Below are 15,326 nucleotides of genomic sequence, written 5' to 3' on the forward strand. Positions count from 1 at the left end.
CTCCCCAGCATTTGCCTTTCTAAGCCCCTAGTCGCTCTTAATATGATCTTCACAAGCCATGTGCCTTTCTATTTCAGTATCTTAGCTTATGGTGCTTTCCTGACTATAAACACTTGGCTTGTCTCTTTTCTGCCTATTTGCATTCCATACATCCTTATAAGGTTAAACTTGGATCTCACCATCTCCATTAAAACACACTTCTGTCCCTCATTCAAATTCCTAAAGTATACACCCATACCAGCTATGATGATTAACTTCTGGAAGTTAATCAAACTTATTATTTTTACCTGCTTTTATTAAAAATACCTTATTCTTTTTAAAAGTGAAATATATTCCTTGTTTTTTTTTTAAATGAAGGCACAAAGGTACAAAAAAAATTTGAAAACACCCTAAATCTCAGCACTATACTGTAAACACTAGATCACTTTATGCATAATTTACCAGCATAATTTAGATGCTAAGGTTTGGTGAATCTGGATGAAGGGTATATGGGAATTCTTTGTACTATTTGTGTAATTCTTTTGTAAGTCTGAAATTATACTGACACAGAAATAGATTGATGAAGTAGTACAGAATTCATAAAATAGCCCAAATATATAGTGATATTAATAATATAGGAAGTAATGCAAATAAGTGGGGAAAACAGGACTGTTCAGTTAAAGGATGATGGAATAACAGGCTGTCCAATAGGCAACAAAAGATGGGCTCTTCCCTCATATCATACACCCAAATAAACTCCTCGTGGATCAACAAATTAGAAAATGATGAGGTTCAAAAACAAAAACATGAGTGATAAGCGTTATATTCACGGGTTGAAATTGGCATGATAAAGCCTGGGAAGAAAACTAAAAATCACAAAAGAAAAGCACTGATAAATCTGAATGCATAAAAATTAAAGCCTATATATATCAAAGGTTGGAATGGGGAACACTATAAAGTTAAAAAGATGGGTAATAAACTGGGGGGAACATAGTTGTAACCTATATGACAAAGGATTGATAGGCACTTGGTAAAGTATCTAAAAGCTTGTTTCTAGAGGAACATTCCTTGGGCCTTGTGACTCTACTAATGATGTGACATAGGGAAAATTAGCTAACTGCTCTATACATCACTTTTTTCATTTGCAAAATGGGGATAAGACTTCTTGATTCATGGTGCTATTATAGGCATTTAACATAGCAAAGCATCTAATACCATGCTTGGCATATAAAAATAGTAATAGTAACTGCTAAAATATATTGGGGCTTAATTATGTGCCAGGAACTATGCCTTTAAATACGTTATATGATTTAATCCTCACCACAACCCTCCCAATAAGGAGGGTACTATTCTCCCCATCTTACAGATGGGAACCCTGAGATTTAGAGAGATTATGTAATTTGACCAACAGCTAATAAATGATAGAGAGAGGATTTGAAGAGAGATGGGATTCCAGATCCATTGTCTTGACATTTACACCAAACTATGGCAGTTCTCAAGACAATTTAGTTCCCTTTTCCTTGAGTATTGGGACTATGTAATCTTGACAGTTAATTGGATTTTCATGTCCCTCTTAGTAGATATATGAATTGAACTCTCCAAATGTATTTGGTTACTGGTATATCCATAAGGTTGCCATTTCAGAGAAAAAAAAAGCCTTATAGAAATTCATTACATAGGATCCCTGGGTGGCGCAGCGGTTTGACGCCTGCCTTTGGCCCAGGGCGCGATCCTGGAGACCCGGGATCGAATCCCACATCGGGCTCCCGGTGCATGGAGCCTGCTTCTCCCTCTGCCTGTGTCTCTGCCTCTCTCTCTCTCTCTGTGACTATCATGAATAAATAAATAAAATCTTTAAAAAAAAAAAAAAGAAATTCATTACATAAATAATTTTTTTTTCATTTTTTTTCATTACATAAAGAATTAAACTTACTTTGGCATACTCTATAACACCAACTCTCATATCTATGGTAGTTTTTCCTACAAACTTCTTGGAGTACTTTCTTTTGGTTTTTATCTTGAGAAAATAAAAAATCAGGGATGGTTTTACCTTAGCACTTATGCACATTAAAGTAGCTTAAAGCAGTAGCAAAGACAGGTGTTTGAGATATTAAACAGAAATAATTACTGGAAGTTATATTCTCATTCAAAAATAATTTCAGATTTCTTATTAGAAAATTAAATTGATTTTGTGTTTAGGAAGCTTTTTAACTTTTTTGATTTGTGAGCATAATTTATTGAAATCCTAGTCCACATTATAACAGAATAAAATTTCTTTTGATAGTTTTAAAATTGAATTGAAAACTTTTATGAACTCCATATATTTAAAGACAGAGGCTACCATCTATCTATTCCTTTTGATGGGTTATAGCCAGGGTTTAATTTTGTTATTCTGAACAAATCTGAAAATACGTTTTATATCATATTAAACATTTTTCTTCATCGTAATACAGTGTTAAATCATTTAAAACCTAATTTGAAAAGAAAATAGTGAATCATACTTATGATTTATGCTTCTTTAATCATGAAGAAGAATTGACTTGTAGGAACATGAAAAGTTTTAACTCTGTGCTTTAAATATGATTTGTTAAAAAATCACTGGATTTTAAGGGAACACTTTTCTTGATTGAAATGTCTTTATCCCTCTAGCTTTTTATTGATCGATGATAAAGAAAGAGGGACACTAGAAAACCCTGTTTAATACACAGAAATTCTAGGTCTACTTGGGTGGCTCTGTTGGTTAAGCTTCCAACTCTTGATTTCAGCTCAGGTCATGATCTCAGGGTCCTGGGGTTGAGCCCCAAGATGGGCTCCTTGCTCAGCACAGAGTCTGCTTGAGATCCTCTCCCTCTACCCTTCCCCCTCACAATCGCACTCTCTCACAATGAAATAAATTTTTAAAAAAATAATAGCAATACCATATAAATGCAGTACTTAGCTTGTTGGCCACCTGTCCTATTACCTATCTGCAACAAAACATCAAATGAGGAAGATTGCAAAAAAGGCCTCTGAGCAGCCAAAATAAGTATAACTACTTCCATTAAAAAAAATATCTATGAAGGGGCACCTGGGTGGCTCAGTCCACTGAGCATCAGTCTCTTGGTTTAGGCTCAGGTCTTGATCTCAGGGTGGTGAGATAGAGCCCCAGTGTAGGGCTCTGCACTCAGTTTGGAGTCTGTCCCTCTCCTTCCCCCTTGGCCCCTCTCCCCTACTCACATGTGCCTCTCTGTCTCTCTCTCTCAAATAAACAAAAAAATTAAAAAAAAAAAAACCTCTGAAGGATCCCAACCTCATCACCACCATCACCACCACCACCACTCTTAGCATCTCTCACATATTTCTCCTGTATTCTTACTTTGCCCAAATTCTAACAAACTTAGATATTAGGTTTCTAAGCCCACAGAAGTTTAGGAGGAGGAAGAGGTATTACAGGCAGTCAAGTAGACAGCCAGAGGTGATCATTGGCATTTGATACCAGGAGGCTACAGGAAAACTTTAAAAGCAGACATAAAAATGCAAAAATTATAGCTACCTGGGAACATTTAATCAATACCCAGGTTTCTCAGTCCTGAGAGCATCACTGTATTAGAGAACTAGTATAATAAGGCACATCATAAAAAGATTAATTTATGGTGAGTAAATGTCAGCATTTACCAGTTTCCAGAATCCATTCTAACAGTGGTATCTCATTCTTACAAGACATAGGGATTTGGGCTTGGTAATTGAAGATTCAAGAACCTCTGCTTGCTCTTGCTTCATTAGTTCAGTGTTAGGATCTTCTGAAGCTTCCTTTATCTCTCACTTTCACCTGGAGGTCTGTGAATCCAGTTTCTGCCCAGGCCCTCATGCAATCTAGGTTTTCTTGGCCAGCCTCCTATCTGAACTTAAGATCTCTCTGCAACTTTTGATGCAAGGTCTCCATTCCCAAGGAAATATCTTCTCACGGATCCCTGACTCTTGAGCTTCACTCTTGGGTATGCCCATGTATCCATATGTGTTCCCTTTACCAGACAAGGTGTTTCTCCATCAATAATAAGGGGAAGTAGGGGATCCCTGGGTGGCGCAGTGGTTTGGCGCCTGCCTTTGGCCCAGGGCGCGATCCTGGAGACCCGGGATCGAATCCCACGTCGGGCTCCCGGTGCATGGAGCCTGCTTCTCCCTCTGCCTGTGTCTCTGCCTCTCTCTCTCTCTGTGACTATCATAAATAAATAAAAAATTTAAAAAAATAAAATAATAATAAGGGGAAGTGGGCAGCCCCGGTGGCGCAGTGGTTTAGTGCCGCCTGCAGCCTGGGGTGTGATCCTGGAGACCCAGGATCGAGTCCCACATTGGGCTTCCTGCATGGGGCCTGCTTCTCCCTCTGCCTGTGTCTCTGCCTCTCTCTCGCTCTCTCTGAATGAATAAATAAATAAATCTTTAAAAAAAATAATAAGGGGAAGTACTGTAGGGTATCCATGATTAGTCAGGTTTTTAAAAGTCTACTTCACCCTACTTCTAGCTTTCTTCCTTCTTCATTCCCAATGGAATGTCTTAACTAGAGCTAACTGTCCAACCTGATTTGGACTCTTGGGATCAAAAGATCCTCTGGTACTAAATTTTTGTTATTATAGCAGAACTGAAATGAATGCGTAACTGTTGCTGGTATCAGGAAGTCATAGTCAACTTTGCTTTGTCCAATAATGTTTAGTCCCCTTTCCCTTATGGGGTTTCCCAATAATGAGTATGTACTACATACTAGAAATAGTTTCAGTCCAAAGAGATTTTTTTTTAATTCTTTAAGATGGTAATTCGTCAGGTATACAAAAATGTGATCAGTGTTTCTACTGTATCACTTGTAACAGTTTTCTGTATTAATACTTGTTAATGGTAATTGTCTTTCTCTGATTGACTTATTTTGCTTAGTATAATACCCTCTATTTCCATCCACATCAATGCAAATGGCAAGATTTCGTTTTTGATGGCTGTGTAATATTCCATTATATATGTGTGTGTGTATACACACATATATACATATATATATAGCACATCTTTATTCATTCAATTATAACATTTTACTCATGTGGAATTTAAGAAACAAAACAGAGGATCATAGGGGAAGGGAGGGAAAAATAAAACAAGACAAAATCAGAGAGGGAGACAAATTGTAAGAGACTCTTTTTTTTTTTTTGTAAGAGACTCTTAACCATAGGAAACAAACTGAGGGTTGCTGGAAAGGAGGGAAGTGGGGGGATGGGGTAACTGAGTGATGGACATCAAGGAGGGCACATGATGTAATGAGCAGTGAGTGTTAAATAAGACTGGTGAATCACTGAATCTACCTCTGAAACTAATAATACATTATATGTTAATTGAATTTAAGTTAAAAAAAATACTTATTAATGGGCTAGTCTCCTTCTGTTAGTGTCAGATCTATTACTTCCCCTACTGGTAGTCATGGCCTACCTGGAATCTTCAGTGTTAAGAGGTGAAAATATTTTGAGGTTGTATCAAATTTTGTATTGCATTTAACCTAGAGTGACAGCTTCACAGCACTACGTAGGTTATCCAACAGCTCAGAGACTGCAAAGGGCTTTATTTACCCTCCCCTGCTGATATGTGAAGCCTCCCCTTATTCTAATCCTGTAACCATAAGACTAGCCACATCCAATTTTATACACACACACACACACACACACACATATATACACAGATACACACACACAGACATCCAACTGTATGTGTTTATATGTTTAAACATATACAGAATATAGTATTCAGATGCTTAACTCTCCCATTAATATTTCTTGGGAAAAGAGATTACTACTTGCAACAGGATTCTAAGCAGGCTTTTTACATTGCATGTTTGATCCCCACTCTTTTTGCCCAGGTTTATATTATAGGATGGTTTAGACTGTTGTCTTTAGTTCTTCCTTTGGCAGTCTTAGGGTCAGTTTTCATATTTTTTTTTCCTTAGGTCCTTTTATTACCTCCATAAACTAGCCCAAGACTCTCCCTAACAGGCTATAAACTCTGCAGGCAGGGATTAAATCCTTTTATCTTCCCACACCAAACACAGTGCCTGGATTCTTACCTTGCATGTTATAGAAGCTTTACAAATGGCTTACTGGTAAATTAATTAAGTATAAGTAAAGACTTCTGGATAGCCTGTGTCTTATTGAGCTTCTAATTGTTTCTTCAGCAGCATTAGCTAGAAAACACAATTTCCCAGGAGCTATGTTTTATCTTACTTAGTTAATGTGTTTTTAGAGAAGGACTGGGACTTTGTCATGCTGATATAAAATTTTGATTAAGAGAAAACAGCAGTTTATTTCTGTTTTCTAATATATCCACATAAAGTACCATTTGTTAAATGGAGATACAATTGGGAAGGAAAGGTTTTCTCAAGTTATTATAACTAAGACATGATATAATTTTAAAGTGATTTCTACTTCATATGTAGGGCTTGCTCAGTTAATGTATCCAGTTATTAGGCATTAGGAAATTTTGACTGAGGAACAAGGTTAGGAAATAGATGTGCAAACATAGAAACAGAAAGAGACTGTATAGTTTGAATAAGTTAATGCTGCTCTACCAAGCCTAATGATCTCTTTTTGCCCTTCCTCATTTAGTAATTGGGCCATTTCCCCCCAATATATTAACTGTGGCCTAGGAGTGAGTGAAAACATTTAAGCTGCTATATTAAATCACTTTAGGATATTGGGAATAGGAATTTGCAAATCATTGCTTAAGGGAACCAAATAAGAACTTAAGAAGAGTAAATGCAACTTACTAAAGGGCCCAATATAAGCCAAACAGTAGCTTTTGTCCTGGGATGTCTTAATGCAGTGTGTGATTTCCATGTACTTTAGTAACTCTTTGATTCTGATCTGATTCAGATAGGGCCACTGCTAACCTGTATTCCTTTGGGAAAACTAGAAAAATGTGCCCTTCCTTGAGGAAAATTTTTGAGTATGTTCTGCACAACTTGAACAATCCAATGAATTCAGCCCTGAAGAAAGTGGGACTTTGGACGAGTACCCTCACCAGCCTTGTTTGGTGATTCTGGACTCCACCTTCCTGTAGGGAAAGGGAAGAAGAAGGAATGGGAATGAGGGGAATGGAGTTGAGAATTGGCTCCAGGATTTAATCAGCAGTACCTAACTGCAGTTCACTCAAATGGTGGTTCCATAAACCAAACTTATTTTTAAATCAGTGACCAGAACATCGGCATTCTATTAAGAATCATTCAAAACTGCTGCTGAGAGGACAAAGGACATGCCCCTTTGGTTCAGCCTGGCTCTGTGGGATTGGGGTGTGGGGGCCCATCACCATGGCAGGAGCAAGCCACACACACAGCCCCCAAATGTCGGGACTTACATACCACTAGCAGTGCATACCTCCTCCCACTCCACCCCACCCCATCCCCATCAGTCTACTCTGTTTGGTACAGAAAATAAGCCAGTCAGAATTGGGCCTCCTCGAACTAGGGACAGGTACTGGGATGTGCCAACGAGTGAGCAAGCACCTAGTTCTTCCAAGTATATGCATGCTGTGGGTGCCAGGGTGGGGTGACATGAGAGAAAACTTTCCCCATGTCTTTAGGTTTCAACTGGGAGACTCAGTATCTCTTCTCCTGCTGTCACATGTCTCATAAAACTTCACCCATGTCTGTCTTGTGCATACTGCCACTTGCCACCTCTCTCCAGCCATGGTGCTCTTGTGCTACCCTGATTCAGTTCACATAGATGTACGTAGTGTATTCTGTTAGTACTCAAAATAATACAATGTTTCTATATTAAAGTGAGCACCTTAATGCTTAAAGCGGAATCTTAAACATTTTCCACTTAGAATTTCCACATTTTACTTATATTAATGCTTATATTTTTTATGCTTCTGTTTTTTTAAGTAGAATATACCTGAAAAAATTCAGATCACATATTGTAGAATGTGAAAGCATTGTATTACTTATCCATCCTCTAATTGCATGGTTAGAACTATACAGCTCCCTGAATTTCTGAACAGAAAGCAACATATGCTCCTTTTAAGGTTCTGAGTCTGTTCAGGACTTGCTAATATGAGCTAGGAGGTAGGAGAGAGAGGCTTTCTCATGCCAGTGGTGCTCTAGAGACTCAGTTGGGAGTTTAAAGCCCCTAAACACCTCAATCTCCCACCAAAATACAAATCTCAATATAAGGTTTTTCTTAGCGTTAGACTGGATTGGAAAGACTAGTCTAATGAACTTCTGTTTCATAAATGTCTTTTAGTGACATAAATTCACACTGAGAATGAAATTTCACCATGAGCTTATTTATACAATCTCTTTTTTCCTTTGCCTTGTAGAATCTTAAAGTAAATTTAAGACATCATGTCCATTTACCTGTAAATATTTCAGCATTTGTCTCTATAAGGCCTTGGCATGATAACCCATCATGCCATTATAATACCTACAAAATTAGTAATAATTCCTTATATCATCTAATACTCTTCCACATTCAAATTTCCCTGATTGTCTCAAAAACATCTTTTTATGGATTGTTCAAACTAGACTCCGTCTACGTTGTATCTGGCTGTTTATGTTTCTCAGGTCTCTTTTTTTCTATATTAATAAATTTGTACATGTTTTCTGTACATTTTCTTTTATCAAGGAAGCTTAAAGAAAAAATTGCTACTAAAATTAATGTGTTAGGCTATATTGTTAAATCATTAATTTGTATATTCTTCACATTTTCAGATCTAGATATACTTAATGCTGAAAGGCTGGGAAAATGAAAAAGAAGAGAGAAAAAATTTTCCTTTTGTAATTCAAAAACAGGCTTGAATTGATTTTATTTCTCAACAGTGGAAATCAAATGCAGAAATGTGGCCTCCACCCTATCTGAGTTCAAATAGGTCTGTGTTAAACCACATTTTAAAGCTATGTTATAGTTTGACCTAACAAATATCACTTTAATTATGGATAAAAAATTTGTAAGTAGTGACTTCTTGGCTTCTGGGATCTTGTCTTTTTTGTCTTTCAGATTGGAGGTCTGTGTTTCAGTATAGAAAACTCAAACTGAGACAATGTTTTCTTACCAAATGTGTGAATGTTTGTACTCCTTTACTGTTACCAATTAACATAACTAAATGACTTGTTCACTTGATAGTATTCCCATTGAGTTCACTCTGATATCTCAAAAGCATTGTGTGTTTTTTTTTTTTTGTCAGAATGGTTGAAATCATATATTTGCTTCTTTTTAAAAATGCTAATTTTGCTATCCTAGCAGGTTTGTGCATTGTTTTCCTTCAATGTGGATAGAAGGACAGATAAGAACTTCTGCCACTGTAATTTTAACACTACCATGCTTGATATAAATTGTGCAGTCCTGCTAAAATGCCTCAAAATTTTACTGTTTCTTTTTATAAACTCTCAATCTTGTGATATCTTTCCTTTCTTAGGATATGAACGAGTCTGCCAAACAAGAAGATATTTTGGAATCCACAACAGATGCTGCAGAATGGAGTCTCGAAGTGGAACGTGTACTACCACAACTGAAAGTCACGATTAGGACTGACAATAAGGTAGAGAGGATACAACACATTTTGTTCATATCGAGCTTCATAAGGCAATTTCAGGGTCAGGGGTACTCCTGATTATATGAATGATTTAAAGTGGTGGGATTCAGTTTCCATTGTTTTGTCTTAACTAAGATTTAGTAAATTGTTATTGAGTGAATCCACAATGTAAAGAAGGAAAAAGAAAGGAATAGATCTTTAAAGTGTTTTGGAACACTTGTCATGTTTCCCTGGGCTTGAGGAGCATTTTCTCAATACATTTTGATGTATTTTCTTAGAAATTGTATCTTGTTTAGATGAATAATGAACAAAATTGGAATTTCATGACTGTATACCAACAGAATATAGTTAGAAAATGGTTTTGGAATCCTGCTGGATGGTAGAATGGAAGATATTCTGGAAGTTGCCTTACATAATCTATTTGGTACATATGATTAAAAGTCAAATAGTAAGCAAGTAATCAAAGCATTTGCATTAAGATTTGCAGATTGGGCCAGATGAACTGACCCATTTAATCAAGTTCCTGCTTCCTTTTTACTTACAATTTGCAAGAACTTTAGAACAAACTGGTCAATACTATTCTCATTGATACTATAATAATGTCTACAGAAGGGACTTGAGAGATGTCTAGTAAAGAAACTAAAGGGTTTTTATCCTTGAGGCTGGAGAAAAGCACCAGTGTTATGGATCAAGGTTCTAGGAAAAATATGGTCCTTATCTATCCCCAAAGATTGCTGTTTTCAGAGTGCCTTGGAAACAAATTCATTCTCAGGATGTCTGAACTTGAGCTTGTAAAACTGTGTCCTAGAGAGGGTACGAAGTAGCCTAGACTCCTAGGGCAGTCCTACAATAGGGTAAAGGCAGCAAAGATCTTACTAGACTGAGCAGCTGTGGAATAAGCTTAAAGGTAAGTGGGCAGATCCTGCAGCCTATTTATTTACCTAAACATAATGGATCTCCATTATTTGACTACATTAGGTAGGAGTGAATTCTTTGTTTGCATATATCTTATATGTAGATATATATTAATACGGATTTCTTCATTGATTCAATTCCTGCTGGAAGTCATAATTTGCAAATATATGATTTTTTGGTAAAAATGCAATTTCTAATTCTTTAATTTTATAAGAAATCTGGTAAAATTAAAAATCAGTATTATTGTGATTCTAGTTAGAATGACATGTTAAAATAACCATGTAGTTAGGAATTCTCAGGTACATCTTAATCCCACAAGGAAGCAAGTTTAGTTTACTTTCAAGCTAAGTAAACTGGAAATTCAGCATCTCATTTAGAACCTAATAGGTTCACACAGGAGTGTTTTTTAAAGTATGGCCATTGATTTCTACATAATGGGAGTAACTGAGTAAAGAAAGAATACAAATGTAACTTCTAACATACAGTTTACAAAACTGAGTACAAGTCAAATTCTACTACAAACCTGTATTATAGTAATCAGAATCCTGGGTTCTTACAGGGTCGATGATTTCCTTATCTGGGGAAGAATTAGCGAGGTGAAAGTTGGCCTCTTAGTCTCATGCCATATATGACCAGCCTTGATCTTATGAGGATATACTGTGCCAAATTAATTATATAGCTAAATTTTATAAGCAACATTCTGAAATACCAGATAAAATTTTGAGGTTTTTTTCTTTATATGAATATCATTTTGAATTTAGATTTTTGTGGTAAAATATACTGACCTAAATAATATTTGAGTGCTTTTTCAGAATTCTTCTCTATGTCATGTGGTCTTTATATCTAGTATTTCACAAACTCTAAGTATTTCAGAGGTATCAAATGGGAAATACAGGTTTGGGGTCAATTCTTTACTCAGCTTTACTTAAGAAAAACAAAATTATACACTGACTTGAGAAAATAAGGGGCTAATGAATAAAAAAAATGTTTTTCATGCCTCAGAAATAAAAATAATCTGGTCATGGATGAGGTTTCTCAAGGGCTCACTATGCTCCTCCATCTGAAGAAGTTGACTCCTGCATCATGATAGATCCCATTCTTCCTTAACTCCTGACTCTACGAAAAACAAGCCCTCTACTTTCTTTTGGCCAAAACAATTATCTTTCACTCAACACAGGCTATTTAGGACATTTAGAGAATTTAGCTTTGTGTCTGAGGGAAAATGAGTTTTTTTTCAGATCAATGTGCTTTACTGATCACTGTTAGATTAATTTTTAAGTAGCATAGAGATGTGGGAAATAAGTAATACAGGGCCTCAATTATTTAAATCCATTATAAAGTTCTTGAAAATGACCTTGTGTTAGTTGTAAAAGGAGAAAGATTTATACGATCTGAAGAGAAACTTGTGTTAGTTGTAAATAAGTCCCATCTTTATTTAGCACTGGATCAAATGTTTGTTTTGCTTTCTTTTCCCACAAAAGTATATTCCTTGTATGCTTCTTGCCAGGTAATTACCAAAAGAAAAAGAAAAAAGTAACTCTCCTTTTCTGTTGTTTTTGTATATTATAGTATATATGCTTTGATGAGATCCTCTCATATACTAATATTTTATTTTATATCCTCCATAATGTTGTAATTAGGTTTTTATTAGTAGGCTAGCTTATCCTTTTTTTCTGGCACCATTTGTTACTGTTGACAGTTTTCAAAGAATGCAAACAAATTTTAATATTAGCTTAAGCAAATTACAATTGGGAAAATACATATGTTGCCAAAAATAATATGTTCCACAACTGAAGATGAAGGACTTTTGTCATAGCTTGAATGGACCATATTAGTAGTTCCCTTTTTAGAGCTGGTTATAGAGAATGCTCCTGATGATTAATTCTAGAGTGTTATATACCCAGTGACCAACTCAGATCTGCCCTAACTTGGAATAATGTGTCTAAACACATAGTCAGAAGTTCTGCCAAGAGTGAATAGATTCAGCCAAATCCTGGGTTACTGCTTTCTAGTTAATTTTTCAGTTATGACCAAGTGAGTAAGGCTCTGGAGTCAATTCCTTAGAAGGGCAGTCTGAGGACAGCTAAACTAGAGTAGACGTCAGTGCCATCTAATCAAATTATCTGTGCGTATTATTTGTACACTGTGACTATGTATCTTATACTTTTGTTCTTTACCTCCTCATTTTTTCTCTTTATAGCTCTTTCCCTGTCTTCTTGTGTGTTTTTATCTCTTCTTTTATTGTTTTTTTTTTTTTTTGTTAGACCATCAGTGGTGCCCACAAGTGTTACAAAAGTTGTCTGGTGAAATTTAGAACTAAGAGCAAACATCTGTGATTATAATCAGACTAGACTTAAATCTACAACTGGTCAAGAATTATCGTAATCTGAGTCTTTTTAAAATACACTTTTGGGGATCCCTGGGTGGCGCAGGGACACAGACAGAGGGAGAAGCAGGCTCCATGCACCGGGAGCCCGACGTGGGATTCGATCCCGGGTCTCCAGGATCGCACCCTGGGCCAAAGGCAGGCGCCAAACCGCTGCGCCACCCAGGGATCCCCCAAGTACAGTTCTTAACACTTCACTTATATTAATTCATTTAATCCTTTCCACTGCCCTATTAGCTACAGGTACCTTTTACTGCAGGAGAAGAAACTGAACCACAGTGAAATGAAGCAATTTGCTTTTGCCTAGTGACAGATAAGATTTGAGCCTACAACCCAAGCCCTTACCTATTTGATTAGTGACAATATTGCATGAATTCTAAATCCAGGTTACTTGAGTCCAAATCCTGGCTCTAATACTTACTAGCTGTTGGACCCTGTGGGCAAGTTCCAACCACTCTGTCTCAGTTTCCTCATCTGCACAATGGAGTGCCTTATAAAACTGATCTCAAAGAGTTATTAAAGGGATTAAATGAATTCACATATCTTAAACACTTAGAATGCTGTCAGGAGAATCACTTAATATATATTGACCACCATTTCTGCGTAGTTTTATGTGCATACAGTTGAGATTACACCTCTTTTTTTAAAAAAAACATGATAGTACATCATGAGCAGTTCCACACATCCTTAGCACTGATAAGCCATAACTTTAGCTGAGTGGCAGGGGGCAGAGATGGCTTGGCCAAGCTTAGCAGGTTGGGGTGAAACCAGGAGGTCTAAGATCTTGCTGGGGGAATGGCCAGCCAGCCAGAGTCATGTAACAGTGGATGGTTAGAATATGGGCAAGCATAAGGACCAGAAGATCTGAGAATATAGACCAATAGCAAGAAGGGAAGCCCACCAGTGAGTCATTTTAGAGAAACAAGTGTTTGTTGAAGGTGGAGGTACTTTGTGAAATTCATTGAAAAATAATATTTTCCATCATGACTGAAATATTTTTAATTCCATAATAGTAATTTTTTAAAAACTTTAAAGTGAATCAGTTGACAGTTGCTGCCTAGAATAATAATGGTAGTTGAGACTGAGCTGCCAAAGAATTCTACATGTTCCATAATTTCTGGGGAAATAAAAGATGTGGTTGCCTATTCATATAGATTTCACTTTCTGTATTTTTTATTAATTTTGAATCACTAACTAATGTTTCTTGAAGAAAATTATTCTTTTTTAGTTTTCTTTTTCTTTTTTTTAAATAAAAAACAAGCCATATTTGACTTTGTGGAAAAAAAGAGACCATCTACATGAGAACAAAGACTATGTATTCACAGCTTGCTGTAACAAAGGAGTTAGTCACCATCACCTGCATTTGGCAGACATAGGGCAGGCAGGAGTATATGAAAGATTTATTGTGAGAAAAAGGGGAAGCCTTCAGAAATGTTCAGATAAGACTGGAGATTTGGAGGCAGGCTAACTAGAAGCAGGGCTTTCTATGTGACTGGTTAGGGGAGGATATGTGGCTTTGTCTGGTTGGTCCTACATTGGAAGCAGGTTGGTGAGGAGAAAAACTGAGGAAACCAGCAGTTACTAAATCCTTACCATTTTCAGCCAATTTCTCTCAGAGGTTATGGTTTGACTTCCTGGACTAGTTGCTTCAGATTGTGGGTCAGAATTCTATTTTATATAATGGCCTGGGCATTGTCTGCTGTCCATTCATATATTCAGTCTCTCAGCTTCATCCATCTAACCAAAGGAAAGTGGCTTCTTAAAATGATCAGTCTTACCAGTCTTTATCAGTAGAATGACTTTTTTTTCAAGACAAGGGTTTTTACCAAAATGGAAACCAAGTAAACATTAATAATATTTATTCCTGTTCCCAGAAATAAGGAAGAGCAGAAAGTGTGAAATCAGTTTTCAACTAAACCTTACATAGGCCCTTTTCTTCAATTATACAGTATTTATTCCTAAACAATTGTATATTATAATGATTTAATATGAGGTGTTTAATGCAATGAACAAATGTTCTATCATGCTTTAATGCCCTGTGGATATTGTAATTAAAATTTTGATTAATGACTTAAATTGATTTTTTTCCAAATTATAATTAAATATTTCCTGCTTTGTTGTTTTAAAAGATAGTTGGCTAAGTACCCCCCTTCATTCCTCCAAAATGTCTCCTACTCATTATGTAAATCTTCAGGTTCATTACAAGAATTTAGATAAAGAGATTATATATTTTTTTAAAGGCTTTGGAAGTATTACAGCATGTGTTTCTAATTATTTCAAGCCTTTGATTCACTGAACTGCTTTTTTACATCCTTACCTGTTTATCAGTGTCTGGCTTTCTTAGGGTGCAGTTGTAAAAAGGACTTTAAACTTTAAATTTCAACTCCAAACAACTGGATTTTGTTTTAACGTAAATAAACCATACAGGTGTTGCCTTGGGTAATTCACAGCAAGAAACCTTTCTGGAAGAGTCATTGTGCTAAGGACAGAATCATTGCAATAGTCTTGAGCCCTT

The 15,326-nt window shown here is 36.3% G+C and overlaps 1 protein-coding gene and 1 long non-coding RNA gene across 3 annotated transcripts in view; one reads left to right on the forward strand and one right to left on the reverse strand.

Annotated features, from left to right (window-relative positions):
- The window catches only part of LOC144305372 (uncharacterized), a 165,265-nt gene that overhangs the window by 59,492 nt on the left and 90,447 nt on the right, over positions 1-15,326 (reverse strand). The window lies entirely within an intron of this gene.
- IFT57 (intraflagellar transport 57) overlaps positions 1-15,326 on the forward strand; it is a 53,597-nt gene that overhangs the window by 18,141 nt on the left and 20,130 nt on the right. The window contains exon 6 of the mRNA XM_077884154.1: positions 9,394-9,516. Within this exon, the coding sequence (XP_077740280.1) occupies positions 9,394-9,516 (123 nt within the window). The remainder of the gene's footprint in view (positions 1-9,393; positions 9,517-15,326) is intronic.

Source organism: Canis aureus, chromosome 35, assembly GCF_053574225.1.
Source record: "Canis aureus isolate CA01 chromosome 35, VMU_Caureus_v.1.0, whole genome shotgun sequence".
Taxonomy (NCBI): domain Eukaryota; kingdom Metazoa; phylum Chordata; class Mammalia; order Carnivora; family Canidae; genus Canis; species Canis aureus.